Source organism: Lepidochelys kempii, chromosome 12, assembly GCF_965140265.1.
Source record: "Lepidochelys kempii isolate rLepKem1 chromosome 12, rLepKem1.hap2, whole genome shotgun sequence".
NCBI classification, from domain to species: domain Eukaryota; kingdom Metazoa; phylum Chordata; order Testudines; family Cheloniidae; genus Lepidochelys; species Lepidochelys kempii.
The window spans coordinates 39,579,393-39,593,571 of NC_133267.1; the positions used below are offsets into that span (position 1 = coordinate 39,579,393).

At 43.6% G+C, this 14,179-nt stretch overlaps 1 protein-coding gene across 8 annotated transcripts in view; it reads right to left on the bottom strand.

Annotated features, from left to right (window-relative positions):
• ANKRD11 (ankyrin repeat domain containing 11) overlaps positions 1-14,179 on the bottom strand; it is a 232,060-nt gene that overhangs the window by 18,886 nt on the left and 198,995 nt on the right. For 7 of the 8 annotated variants that reach the window (XR_012154550.1, XM_073308239.1, XM_073308240.1 and 4 more), the window contains 4 exons: positions 5,567-5,737; positions 4,121-4,324; positions 1,444-1,586; positions 818-965 (listed from right to left, as the gene is read on the bottom strand). Coding sequence is in view for 7 of the 8 variants with exons in the window: in XM_073308239.1 (XP_073164340.1) it covers positions 818-965; positions 1,444-1,586; positions 4,121-4,324; positions 5,567-5,737 (666 nt within the window). In the remaining variant the exon portion in view is untranslated. Of the gene's footprint in view, positions 1-817; positions 966-1,443; positions 1,587-4,120; positions 4,325-5,566; positions 5,738-6,328; positions 6,426-14,179 lie in introns of all 8 variants that reach the window. The other variant, XM_073308241.1, reaches the window with a different exon arrangement.

The following is a 14,179-nucleotide window of genomic DNA, read 5'->3' on the forward strand; positions in this document are numbered from 1 at the left end:
CCCTGTAGGTTGTTTTCAGGAGAAATATGCATTCTTCAGGCCTCTCCTGAAATCCCAAGCTAGCAGTCTCCTTGCACCCCACACACTGAACACACCAGACTTCTTAGCTGAGCCTAGAGTGAGCTTAACATTCTTTTGGAAAGAATACCCAAGTAGTTTTAAAACTACATAGGATGCACTCGGAGTGGGCACAGCTCTAACACACAAATGGGCTGTAGACCAGGATTCTCTGGGAGGAGCAGTGGCATGCAGTGCCTCTCTTGAACTATCTTGAACTAACTAAGAAGCTGCCCATCCAGTGCAGGCATTGCAGCTATTAGTCATAACTTCATCACCTCCATGCTAGACTACAGTCATTTAGTGGAGCACTGTCTGGAAGCTTCCACAAATGCAGAATACAGCACCTTGCTTTCCCGGGGGTATGCTGTAATGAATACACAACAGGTATGAAAGAATTTCTACACTGGCTTCCCGGTGCAAGTCAAAATGCTGGCGACAGTCTTTGAACCCTAAATGATATGGGACCCAGTTACTTGAGGGCCTGGCCTCTCCTCCTACATCCCCAGTTGTGGTAGGTGGAAACATGTAGGATGCTTTTAGCAGTAGGCTCCTACGACTGAACTCTCCAGGATGAGCGGCAGAGCTCTCTGAGCAAAGGGTAGGTTTTCTAAGCATCTGGACATCTTGACTGTGCACTGAGTTGGCTATTCCAGTAGCATGTAGGCGTTCTGGGGCTATTATAACTGCTTTTGTGGTAGCAGGTTGCCACTATGGTGATAGCCCATTATCCCAACACCCACACAGGTCAGCATCTCACCTGTTGAGCTCTCTTCACTAGAGGGATAGGTGGTCTTTCCCAGGAGTAGATTCACCATGGTGGGGGAATTAGCGACTTTTAAAGGCGTCTCTCCCTTCCTGTTGCTTTGATGAGGGTTCCCTCCGTAATGTAACAACAATTTTACCACCTAAAAATGAGAAAAACTTCAAAATCTCAGTATGGTTCCATTGCGAAGGAAGTTGTTTCAGTCCCCATCACTTCTGTGGGCTGTTCAGACAGACAAGCAGGATAGAGGTTAGTTTGAGGTCAGAGCTGGCTGGTCATCCTGCCCCCTGTCACCCAGTGACATGGACACAGTGATTGAAATGAGGGACAGAGAAAATGGCAGGACAGATTTACGGGGGGAAATGCAAACCTGTATTCTGGTAGCAAGCTCCACCCTACAATTCCAAGGACTCTGACACAAAGTGGAGAAACTAGCACAACATGTAATAGCACAGGGGTTGGAGAAAGAGTCTCACATGGAAAGATGCAACATGCCAGTCCGTGAAATGAAATGAAATAGCAATTGCCTATACAGATACGACTTAAAGCACAGGAAAATCAAACTCATTTATTTGTAACAAATCACTAAAAAATGGCTACTAAATCCAGCAAGAACCAACCTTGAAATGCCCATTATTAGCTGCATCATGCAGCGGGGTGTCGTCATCCAAACCCTTTGTGTTGACTTCCGCGCCGGCAGCAAGCAACTGCTTTGCAACATCATAGTAACCCCGGTTACATGCCTCGTGCAATGCTGTCCAGCCTGCAAGCACACAAACACTCATGACGTGGGCAACTAATTTTTACGGTTGATAATTATGAACAGTGTCACAGTAACCAAAATAGATGCTGCTGGCTGCTAATATGGCAGCTTGCCTGCAGCTCTGCCTGCTGACACGGAGCTCTTCTAACCAGCCAGCACACGGCACAGCAGGACCTGCATGGCCAAGACCGCCTGCCCAACACACCAGCAGCTCTGCTTTGGAAAGCAACTTTTTTGCCAGCCTGACATCTGGTACTTGAGTCCATCCAGCTTTTCTGTTTGGCAACATAAGGTGCTACAGCCAATTGTCCTGTAGAACTTCATGCCACTCAGTGAACTCCAAAAGCAGAGAACGTTTAGTGAATGAACTCAAAGGGCGGCTGATACCTCATGGTGCTCTGCTCTCATTAGATTAAATTGTTTCTCTCTCCTCTAACTCTTTGATAGGAGGAAGATTGTCACTCAGTCAGGACTGGGGTTTAGGATTCATCTGGTCATACAGCGTATCCCCTAGCTGAACTCTCAGCATACGGGTTGTCTGCAACATTTCCACAGCAAGCAACTGTGACGTCACAAACAGGACCATGACTTCTGGAAGGGACTAAGCATGGAAGCAGATGAACTCTGCAGAAACAAAAGCTCCTATTCTCAAACAAACCTCTGAAGAATGAGGGAAAGAAATGTAAAAATTTCTATCATACATGGGCAGCAGATTGATTTCTAAGTAGAATCTGTTTCGAAGTTTCCCGGCAGGTGTGCACTACTCCTTGAATATTCTGCTGATAGCACTGGTGAGCCTTTCAGAACCCTCCCTTTGTACTATTAAAAAGGGGTATCTGTGATTGAAATTACTCACAACGAACACTGATGTTAAACATTTGGAGCTCAAGAATAAGCATATCTACTCGCTACATTTAAAAAACTACTTAAAAAGAATGTTATGGTCAGAAAGTCAAGCACTCAAAAGCTAGGAAATGCCAGAATTAAGGTTGTCCGTGCAACCTTAATTCAGCCCTCCTGTGCGTATAATTACGATTAAGGGTAAGATTTTGTCATGGAGGTAAAGAATGTCATTGATTCTGTGACCTTCAGAGACCTTGTGATATTTTCCAGCCCTGGGGTGGTGGGCCAGAGCTCCCAGATGCTGCAGGCGGCTGCCACAGTTCTGAGCCGCCAGGGATGAGGAGTGTTGGACTTCTCCCTTCCGCAGTGGGGCTCAAGCTCTCTTACTCCCCTCCCCCTCACTCAAGCTTCAGCCCTCCCCACCATCAGCACCATTTTGTCATGGTTATCTTTAGTAAAAGTCAGAGACAGGTCACGGGCTTCCGTGAACTTGTTTATTGCATTTGAGTCAGAGAGGTTCCTCCTCCACACTGCTTGGGCACCAGCAGAGGGAATACTGAGAGCACAAGAGAAACAGGCTCCCTGTTCTCAGTTCTGGTGCCACAGTTGACTCCCAAAAGCTTGAAGGAGCAACTGCAGGAAAAGTCCTGCTCAGCTTCTACAATTCTGGGATGGAGCATGCTCAAGTACAGATGGAATGGTCTGAGAATTCAGCGGCTAAACTCTAATCAGTCTCTACTGAGCATGTGCAAACTGAGATTTTTCAGATTTATAACGCAGCCTAACTTGGGCAGTTTTACACAGGGATAGCAAGAATTTTTTCAGCATGTGCAAAATAATGTATTTCCCTTAATCTCATTCTTAAAAACAGCTGAACTTAAAATAAAAACAAAACAAAAAACAAAACCCAGCCTAAGGCAAACACCTGACATGGAAAATTTCAGCACAAATGGCTCAAATTTGACTAAGTTATACTAAGCAACTGAAAACAGGATCTTATAATAGGAAGTGTTGGGCAAGCTTAACTACAGGTTTTGTTACCCGCTCTATCTATAATCCCAGGGGTACCCACTAAGGTGACCAGATGTCCCGACTTTATAGGGACAGTCCCGATTTTTGGGTCTTTTTCTTAAATACACTCCTATTACACCCCACCCTAGTCCTGATTTTTCACACTTGCTGTCTGGTCACCCTAGTACCCACACTGCACCTGTTCACAGGCTTTGCTGGGTCACACTGAATGATTATAAAACAAAGCAAATCACTGCACCTGCCTCCATCTTTCATGAGGATCTAAGACTTGCTAGGACTACAGATTCCAGTCTGCAGTGCTCCATCCTCATCGGGATGGACATTGCTCAGACCAGAATGAAGCACCTCATGCTGAGACTCTCCATTCCATTGCACCACCCTAAGCTCATGGTTCATGCCACAAGGCATAAATGCCTGGGGTTAGGAAAATTTCCTACGCACAGGTCATTCTATAACTGGCCATTACAGTGTCTGGTACCGGACACTTTCAGTCTAGAGATGGGATACTGGACTCAAGGGACTCTGGGTCTGATGTGGCCTGGCTATTCCTATATTTATTAAAGGCGAGGTGAGATACGGGGCATATACAAATCCACTGACTGCACTTTGGGCTCCTGGCTTATTAATACAGATCACTGAACTGCAGCTGGGCTTGCTACCTGCAAAGTCCTTAACGTTGACATCTGCGCCCTCAATGATGAGTTCCTTGATGCGCCGGGCATCTCCTCGGATGGCAGCTCTATGCAGCCGAGTCTCTCCACGCTCATTTCTCTTATTTACTTTATCTTTGGTTTTGGAGGCAGAGTTAGGAGTTCCCTTCTGACACACTGTAGACTGAGAGGGATGCTTTGGTGTTGTATCTACTGCATGGAGAAGAGAAATACAGTGAAGAACTGCAACTCAAAGGAAAACCAGAGCCCCTCAGAGGGAGCTGTTGCAATACTTTTAATCCAGCAGTTGCACTGAAGCACTGACTGCAAGGCACTCAGAGGTAACTGATCCTCTGAACCAGATGTGGAGACCCAGGAAAGCCTGTGTATGTATAATACAGATATAAATTGTAGGCTGTGCTGAAGCACAGACTGGAGAAGGGTGTAGTAACACTTGTACAGATTATAGACAATCCTATGATTTCAGAAAGGGCAAAGGGTCTCCTCATACCCAAAAGTCTTACTTCCAAAGGGAAGTGACAAAGTAACCTTCCCCATGTGCCTGTGAGGGGGTAACTGCCTGGAAGGATAGTGCACACACTTCTTGGGAGAAGCCCTGAATATTCTGAAATTCACTTAATATCAAGTGAGAGTGACTTGAAACTAGATTCACATTAAGAATGACAGCAACAAAAATAAGGTCCCTAGATAACTCCACCGTTCTGTATATAAGACAGAAGGATACATAGACAGATCATATAACACATATAAAACCCCACAGGAGCCCATATTGGCAACAGATACTACAGCATATTGAAATATTAATTCCATGTTAAAAACACTTACTACATTAGGTCTAAAATTACAATACACCATGGTTAGCATAGTCTAGTTCTTTTACATAAGGAGGAGCATTTAAGAATCCCAGAGATAATCATGCTCTCCCTTTTACTCTCAAAAACATCTTATTACTCAATCAACATATTAACCTAGCAGAAAACTTGGAGCTCTGACATATGCTAATGATCCCGGTAACTAAATTAGTTCTGAGATCTTTAGTGCTAACTAAACAGCATCTAATGCCTTCTGCACATATCTGTCCAACATTCTATAATCATTTCAGAATGCAATAAAGGGACATTTGCCTAAATTGGGGTAGGGAGCTGTAGCTTGCATGAAGTGATATTAGGTGAAGATGGAATAGTTGGCAGGAGTGAAGCATTTGCATCCCTTAAATTCATTTCCAGACTCTCATACTATAGTCTTGAGGCAGAAGAATTATGCTACCAACATTATAAAACATGTCCTGGGTGCCAGGTAGACACCACTGGTACACATGCTCAACTGTGTCTATTTTGTGACCATGGTTGTTGTTTATGAATAAGCAGAAGCATACAGAGTCCCATTAAATATGAGCTCAGACACATCCACCCACGCCTCACTTTCAGCTCTCACCTGGGCTATTTGCAGATTCTTCTGCTGTCATCTGCATAAGAAGGGCGACTTGCTGGCGCTCAGAGAGTGGGTAACCAGCCCTGATTCCTGAAAGCCCCATTCCAAACAGCAAGCCAGGCTTCCTAGTGGCAGGCTCCTTTTTAATCCTCTTCCGTTCTGGACCCTGCTTTTCTGTGATGCAATCAGAGACAGAAAGGGAAGGGGAAGGTTTCATGCTACGGACATTTCCACAACTGAAATTCACATTCATTTTTCAGACAAGTGCTGTTAATAGGTTTCCCCATTCATGTCAGTCGTCTTCTTCGTATGGCCGATGTACATGCAGAGCAACAACTATAATTTTACATTTAGATGGTGAAGCCAGACAATTGCGTCTGATAACTCATGTCAGTGTCTCACCGAGTATAATGAAACGACTGGTGAAAAAACCTGGGTTAGAAGCACTGGCCTTTGCCAGCACTGATGCTCTTGGACAGACACCCTCATTCAGAACCGTTAAAAGCCATGGCACTGAAGCACACACCTCACTGGCTGCCGGAGAGCCCTGCAACACCTAGGTACAGTGGAATATCGCCGAGTGGAGGACCCCTTACCTCAGCATTGCTGGCAGTGGGTCACTTTGCTGGCAGTCTAGCAGTTTCCTAACAGGTTGGTTTTTTTGTTTTTTTTTTTAATATTTAGATTCTCTTCTCCCCCACCCCCACCCCCACCACAAGAGGGGGGAGAATGAACGCACACGGAGGCCAACTGTCAGTACTGTACCTTCCGTCTTGCTTCTAGGAACCTCCATTTCATGCCATGGTGCTTCGAGGAGCGTACCAGCCTTATACCACCACAGCATGGACTGAACTGGAGGCATCTAAAAGCAGCAACAGAAAGTGCTAACAAGATACATTGTAACAGCTCTGAAATGTCGCCATCTCATCCCCTTCAGCTACCGTAGGTCCTGTACTGCTCATCGGAACCGGTACAAAACATCATGTCAGTCCCCACGATACTGTGTGTGTAAAACAATGCAGGGCGGATGCCCTCCTTCCAATGTTACAGCAGACTGTCAGCCTCCCTGGGTGACTTCCCCGTTTACAGCATGTTCCTGCATCCCCTCAGGGACATTCTTATGTGCTTATTCAGCCGGGTCCCTTCCCCTACCTACCTCTGTGAAAACAACGGATAGGGAGGGAAGAAACTCTTAAGAACAGTTTTTCGCTCCAAGTAACTAACTGATCTAGCTGCAGACAACTCCTGCTGGGAGGAATGAGGGTGCTGCCCCGAGCCAATGTTTGTTTGTGACCTACAATGTGTGTAGGGACAACGCTAAACCCAGGCCTCTCACCACATCACCCAACACTGCTCTCACCCGCAAGCGTTACATCCTAGAGATAGCCAGTGAGAACTAGACCCTGAAAGTATTATGGGATTTGCTACCTCACTCTTGCTTCTTTCAGCTCATATGTACACCACACCTTCCTGAATATACAGCTTCTCTTCCGCAGTTTTCTGATTTCCCCTTAGGAAACACCAATCTTTTTCCCATTCGCCCAGAATTAACATGTATTCCTGTTCACTTCCTGTACTGACACTCCTGTTAGCAGAAGTCTGAGATGGCACAAGTCTGACTGTGTGCTCTCTGTTGGGTCTGCAGAGCAGCATGCAAGACACTACAAGCCCCTCAGACAGAGATGTGGGGTTTGAGTTTGTAATCTCAATGTGACAGTTTAAGAAATAAAAATTAGGTTTGTCTGGCCAAGATGTCCCAGCTGATTCTATTTAATTTATGTAAAAAAAAAAAAGAATAAAATAGATAGCAACAAGAAGAGACATCAATTCCACAGAGAGAAATACTAAAATAAACTCCCACAAAACCAAAACAAACTCCAACACTGTCCTAGATCCACAGTGCAAGAACAAAAAAACAAGATAAAGGGGTGAGAGGAGAAGACAGGGACTCGCCACACATCCCTATAAACAATCCAAACATTAACATACTTCTGTGATTTAAAACTAATTATAAGAAGTGCTGTACATATATGATCTAAGTCGAATTCCGAAAGACCCATAAAGGGCCATTTATAGAAAAAGCACATAACACCTATTGAATATCTGGCAGATGCGGACGAATGGTTCCCACAGCTGTATCCTCACAAACTGCCCTCAAATTTTATGTTGAATTCATGCTAGGGAGATTCTGCTTCAGAAATCTAAACATTGAAATAGTGATTAGTTGCACTGTAGTCTTGAAATAAAAATGTAAAGCCCCTGATGAATTGCCCACAGCTTTGCTGGTTAAATAGAATCTGCACTATTTAACTGATCGTATTCACTTCTCAAAGGAGCCAGCTAGGGAGAAAAAGTCTTTTTACGTAAGGGAATACCCTTCTTAACTCTTGCAGTTGGCTGGACAGCAATACCCCCATCAGGCAGTGCTAGCCAGTAGGGGATACACCTTTAGGATACTTGCAGAAGTTGTGGTGGAATCTAACATAGCAACTCTGTAAGTATCCCGTTCCACAAGGATAGGAACCCCCCAACATATCTACCTCAGCACCTTTATTTAAATTTAATAGTTTTACAATACTTTGAGACTTCACCCTGTACCAGCTCTCTGCCAGCTGGCGCCCCAAGAATCGTAGTATTGTAGTTTAGTATGAGATTTCCCTCCCACCCATCATTCAGTAGTTTTAAACCAGTGGTTCTCAAACTATTTACCATTGTGGGCTGCATCCAGATATACCTGGATGGCCCTGAGGATGTCATAGGCGGCAGCTGTGTGCTGACTGGGCTGCAAGTAGCCAATGGGCCGCAGGTTGAGAACCACTGTCATTTAAACAAACTGATCCTGCCTTTCATATAAATCAATTACCTAATCCACATAACACACATACAACAGGAAGGGAATATATAGTTTTTAAACACATTCTACTTTGCTGAAAACATTTATAGCAAGTTTGAGAATCCCCAGCAAGCTTTATGAGGGTTGTTAAAACCCTCAAAAACAGGGTTACAAACCATTAAGTGGTCTGCAATACCATGTAAGAAACCTGGGTCCAGGTGCTTACTCAACAGACCAGAAAAGAATGGGAATATTACAGCATCCTGCCCAGTCCTCCTTGGCCACAGGCACAGAGATGGAGATGCAGAATCTTGAAGCAGAGAGTCAAGAGCAGGAAGTGGGAGTCAAAGTGGGTTTCCAGTGGACTCGCTGAGAGACGTACACATAGCAGTTTGTAATATCTGTATCAATACTTTCTATGGCATTAGCTTTATATCATTTGAGGAGCATTATCAAAAAGCCAACTATTAGTGAGGGCCTAGGCCAGCATTCCAATATGCCCAGAGAGTCCAGTGTCAAGCTTTTTGTATAAGCTCTGAGACCCTGGGCACTCATGAGACTATACTGCTGTACAGCCTTCCCTGCACAGCTTTGCCAATACACTTTCCTCCTAACCTGAAACAGTCTGGGCTCCCCTGAGCAGACCACCGTATTTAACTCCTCCTAACCATTCTGTGGCTTTGGGATAGGAACAACGTCCACATCAGACTAGAATGAGATCTCCCAAACTATTTATCAGTGTGAACTCAGGCCTCCAGTGCAGATGAAATGCTAGTTCTTTAACCCATCACATTGCCCAAGATCGGTTTGTCTTGTTTAGCTTTAAAAGGATACTGTCAACTTAATCTAGTCAACTTCCAAAAGCATGTTACAAGCAGTTTTTCTTGGGACTCTGCCCCACGTCCCTTTGCTGATTTTTGTGGTTTTACCATCACATTTTCCTGTCGGTAAAGTCTCATTCTCTCTCCTCTGTTGCTGTATCAAACCAGTCACAAAAAAAAAAAAAACAAGGGAAACTGATTGGCCAGCTAACCTGTACAGGGGAATGAATGAAAGTGACTAGGCAAAAAGCAAATAAGTTGGAAAAATACAGAAATATTTTCTCTCTAATCTTTTTTTCAGTTACAGCCATATTAAGTGTCCCATACAACAATAGTGGGTGAAAAAAAACGTGATTTGTACGTTGGCATGTCCCTTTAAATTAAAAAGTTGCCACACAGTCCCTGAACCAAACAGGCACATACTCGACAGACCCGAACCCGGGAACCATATGTTCCTCACTCTTGCTGTGTTGAGAGTTATGAATCAATTAGAAATTGAGATGTTTCTCTTATTTTTTAACTTTGCTATCTGACCCAGTGTAACACCCACCCACCCACCATCATGGAGTGTCCAAAAAAAAAAAAAAAAAGGTAATAAATAAACTGGGGTTCCCCGCAAATCAATATGGAGCATTTACAGTGGCGGGAGGAATGGATCACCTGTCTTGTGTTCAGCACAGAGTTTACAAGATCAAATTTAAATACAAAATCATCTGTTTAAGTTCTCCACTTTCTAACCGGGCTATGTTCAGATACTGGCTAACTACTGGTTTCAGAGTAGCAGCCGCATTAGTCTGTATTCGCAAAAAGAAAAGGAGGACTTGTGGTACCTTAGAGACTAACTAATTTATTTAAAATTTGTTAGTCTCTAAAGTGCCACAAGTCCTCCTTTTCTTTTGGCTAACTACTGACTTCTCTCTATGTAGCTCAACAGCGACATTTTGATCCACTCAGACACAGAGGAGACTGTTGCATCACTAATGCTGTGTATGCCAGTGTACTTCTAGCGGTGGTGGTGATCCAAGAATAACCTAAGTTACATAACATGATTCCCTGTAATGTATCCCAAGACAAATTAGATTATCTATCTGGACGGTGGCAAGGGATTCTGGAAATGGAAAACTGTTGAAAAACTGAAAGGTTTTTAGATTATAAATTATTGCTAAAATGACTTTGCTAACCCTGGGGCGTGGCATGTTCCAGCTGCAAAGTCTGCTACTATCAAGGGATGCACTGGAAACCTCTGGTGCAAAAATGATTAACATCAGAATTAGACTGCAAGCAGTAACTAAGAGATAACAGGTTAGGCATTTCACACCACCCTAGAAACAGTTATACATGACAAACCAATGCAATCATTTCCAGCCTGTTTGGATTCTGACCATCAGGCCATACTAAAGCATTGAGACCAATCCACAAAGCAAAACAATTATTAAGACTGTCATATCTATCTAACCCATCTCACTGGGTCTGCACATCACAACACATGCTCTTTTGGAGCTTCACAGAAGAGAATGATGAACCTTGCATGGCAATTAGCAAACAGATGAAGTTTGTAGTTTAAGTGCAGCTCATTATTAAATATGTCCAACCAGTGTAATACTCTTCCCAATAGTAATGGTGAAAGCAGAGACCACGTTGACTGGAAGGAGAAGTCTCAGAAAGGAGTCTGAACACATATGTAAGGAACATGTTCTCCAGCATGGCGTCTTTGGAGTGACAGCTTAACCGGTAAGATAAGCTGCAGGAGATTTGAGTGGTAAAATGTCATAACTGTCCATTCAACTGTCAGCTCCTATGGAACAAACTACCTAGGCACGAACTGAAGCAGCAAAGTAAACCAGACCCACTCTCTGTCATTACAGACAGCTATTCTCTTCTATGATAACACACTATTTAGGAGTTCCTAGGAAGATGCAAGGTGGTTTTCAGCTTGCAAGAGCAGTTCCTGAGAAGACAGTCTCCAAGCTGGGACGGCGCAGTGAGCGGGTGAGGAGGAAGCAGCAGCCAGGAGAGTCTGACAAGCTGGTGTGGCCATCTATATATCAGAAGATTTGGTAAAAACACACCTGCTTCTAGTTTTTAAGGGGACATTATAAAGTTGCTTAGATTATGAGAAATACTTTGATGGAATTCTTTAAAGGTGCAATAGGAGCTAGAGAATTCTGTATGTCTGCAGTTTCTGGGCCTAGAGATTTCTGTCATGGCTATGTTATAAATGAGTCGTTCTGTGCCACGTATGCATATCTGACACAAGAGCAGAGAGATTTCTAAATCTTTACTCTTTCAGACAAGGTTTTCAAGTATTTTTGTCTGAGTTTTTTAGTGGAGAGTGCTGATCTGACAGCCCTAGAAATGAGTCATCCATTCTATCCTCAGAATAGGAGAAAAACCCTTGAGCAACAGTGGCATAAGCTTCCTCTGTGCCAACGTCCCACAACCTTTGACCAAGAAGGATAAACTCCCAGAAGTGATGGTCCCCTTAACCCTACAGTCTCTGCTAACTTGTATAGCACTTTTTGCGAGAGGGACACCTGAAACCAACACAAACTGCTCAGCAGCAGGCACTGTCGTCTTCATGATGCCCCTGGTTTCTGCTGGCCCAGGGAACAAGAGACCAGACCTGGGAACTGAGCCAGCCCCTCTTTGAGCACCGACGACAGGATCACCTATCTGGCTGAAATTATAATTTTTACAGACAAAGTTGGTATTGCACCAAATATGACACAAAAGGTCGAAGTGGTTCGGGGTTGAATTCACTGAATTTCCAAATGACTCCAGCTGTTATGAGAAGGCCACACAGGACTTTCCTCACTCCATCATTCTAATTAAGAAAAGTGTTCCTGACAGAGATTCATTCTTTGCTCGCACTGCATTATCTTTTCATTCAGCTTGCACCGCAAAGTGCAAGGACTTGGACAAATAAAAAACAACATTGCCTAGCTTCTTTGTAGCTAGGAAGTGTTTCTTTATTCTAGGAATACAGGAACTGCCATACTGCAACTGACAAACAGCCCAAGGCTGGGCAACATTTGAAGCCTCAGAGTAAGACATAAGCTCTCTATAAGTGCACTTAATTTTTCTTGAATCCTGCCATCAGATTATGCCCTGAAACACTAGGGTTAACAGGCCTTATGTTATCTTAGTTAGTGTGTAACTGCAGATACCATTCCTGTTCTTATTGTATTGCCCTTTCATGAATCATGAGCTGTTTACTTCAATTATAGCCTGTGGTAACTAGCTCCACAGATTGGTTATACATTATATAAGAAAGTATTTCCTTATACCAGTTTTAAGTTTGTTGCCTATTTATTTCATTGTCACTTGGTCCTTGCATTATGACAAAGGGTACACAGGGCATTGACTGGGGTCCTGGCTTCTCTGCCAGTCAGGGTATACACCTCTGCCCCTATCTTCCTATTTTCCTTTTCAAAATGAACAGTCTCAATCTTTTACTCTCTGCTGGTATGGGGAGCCTCACTCCTGATGTCTCTATTCATGTATCACCCTCACATGCATTTTTTCTACTTCTGGTAGATCTTTTTGGAGGGGCTAAACCGGATAAATTGGTTTATTCAATTTTGCTTTTTCATTGAAAAGTTTAATTTTTACCTAAGTGGATTCACAAACTCCATGTGTGCGCAAAACACAGAGAGGCCATTTGGTGCAGTTCAAGGCCTTACATTTCCAAAAAGAGCTAAATAAATTAGATAGCCTTGGCATACTTGTAAAACAAAAGAGCATGCATCAAACACAAGGGCAGAGCTGGAGCTTGTCCCTCAGTTCAAACCTCAGTACTGCCGTGTGAGTGACAAGCCAGATCTGCTTTCACAAAAAAGCTACCAGTTGGGAGAGAGAGATACATTTTTTGGCCATGACCATGCACTGAGAAAATGTCTGAACTGACCCAACAAATAGCACCTCACTCTTTCCTTCAGACGTTACCACCATTTCAGAACCCAGCATGTGCGAAGAATATACGTAGCTCTTTCCATTCACTGTTCTTGCACAACCTGTTTGTATTAGTTTGCTATCATGTTGCCCAATTACCTAGCTCTACCAGGCCCTTAGCTTTGATTTAGCTAAATAGTTCGTGTTGTCAGCAAAACTTTTTCTATTCATCCTGTCTTCTAAGTCAATTAAATATACTGAATGCTGCTCCCAGTACTCACCGCTAGGGTGCACTACTAACAACCTTTACTCGGCGTTTTCTTCTACTCTTTCACCTCTGTTATATACACAGCAAGACTTAGCCCAGGGGTTCTCAAACTGGGGGTTGGGACCCTTCAAGGGGTTGCGAGGTTATTACCTGGGGGAGGCAGGGTCGCAAGCTGTCAGCCTCCATCCCAAACCTGCTTTACCTCCAGCATTTATAATGGTGTTAAATATATAAAAAAGTGTTTTTGATTTACAAGGGGGGGGGGGTCACACTCAGAGGCTTGCTATGTGAAAGGAGTCACCAGTACAAAAGTTTGAGAACCACTGATTTAGCCTTTCGGCATCAGTGAGCAGTAGTCGTGCAGCTTCCTCTTCCAATCCTTTGCCGAAAATGTCTATCTCCACACCATCCACAAGAGAAGGGCATCGTTCTTCGCACTCACCCCGTCCACAAGTGGTGAAACATCTGTGTTTGAGGATTATTCTGCTATCACTGACTTCACGCATCTTGATTCCCTGACAAAAGTTTTATGTTTCAAAAATGGCTGTTCCATATCAAGGAGTCTCTCCCCTTACAATAAACCCTGCATTTTATGTACAAACTCAAGAAATTTATGTGCTGAAGGAGAATTCCACTTTAATTAGACTAAAACCATATGTCATTCTCCCTGACAGTAGTGACAAAGCTGAAGGATCAAATCAGATCATTGAGAAGTGGATGCAAAAAGAAAAGGAGTACTCGTGGCACCTTAGAGACTAACCAGTTTATTTGAGCATAAGCTTTCATGAGCTACAGCTAACTCA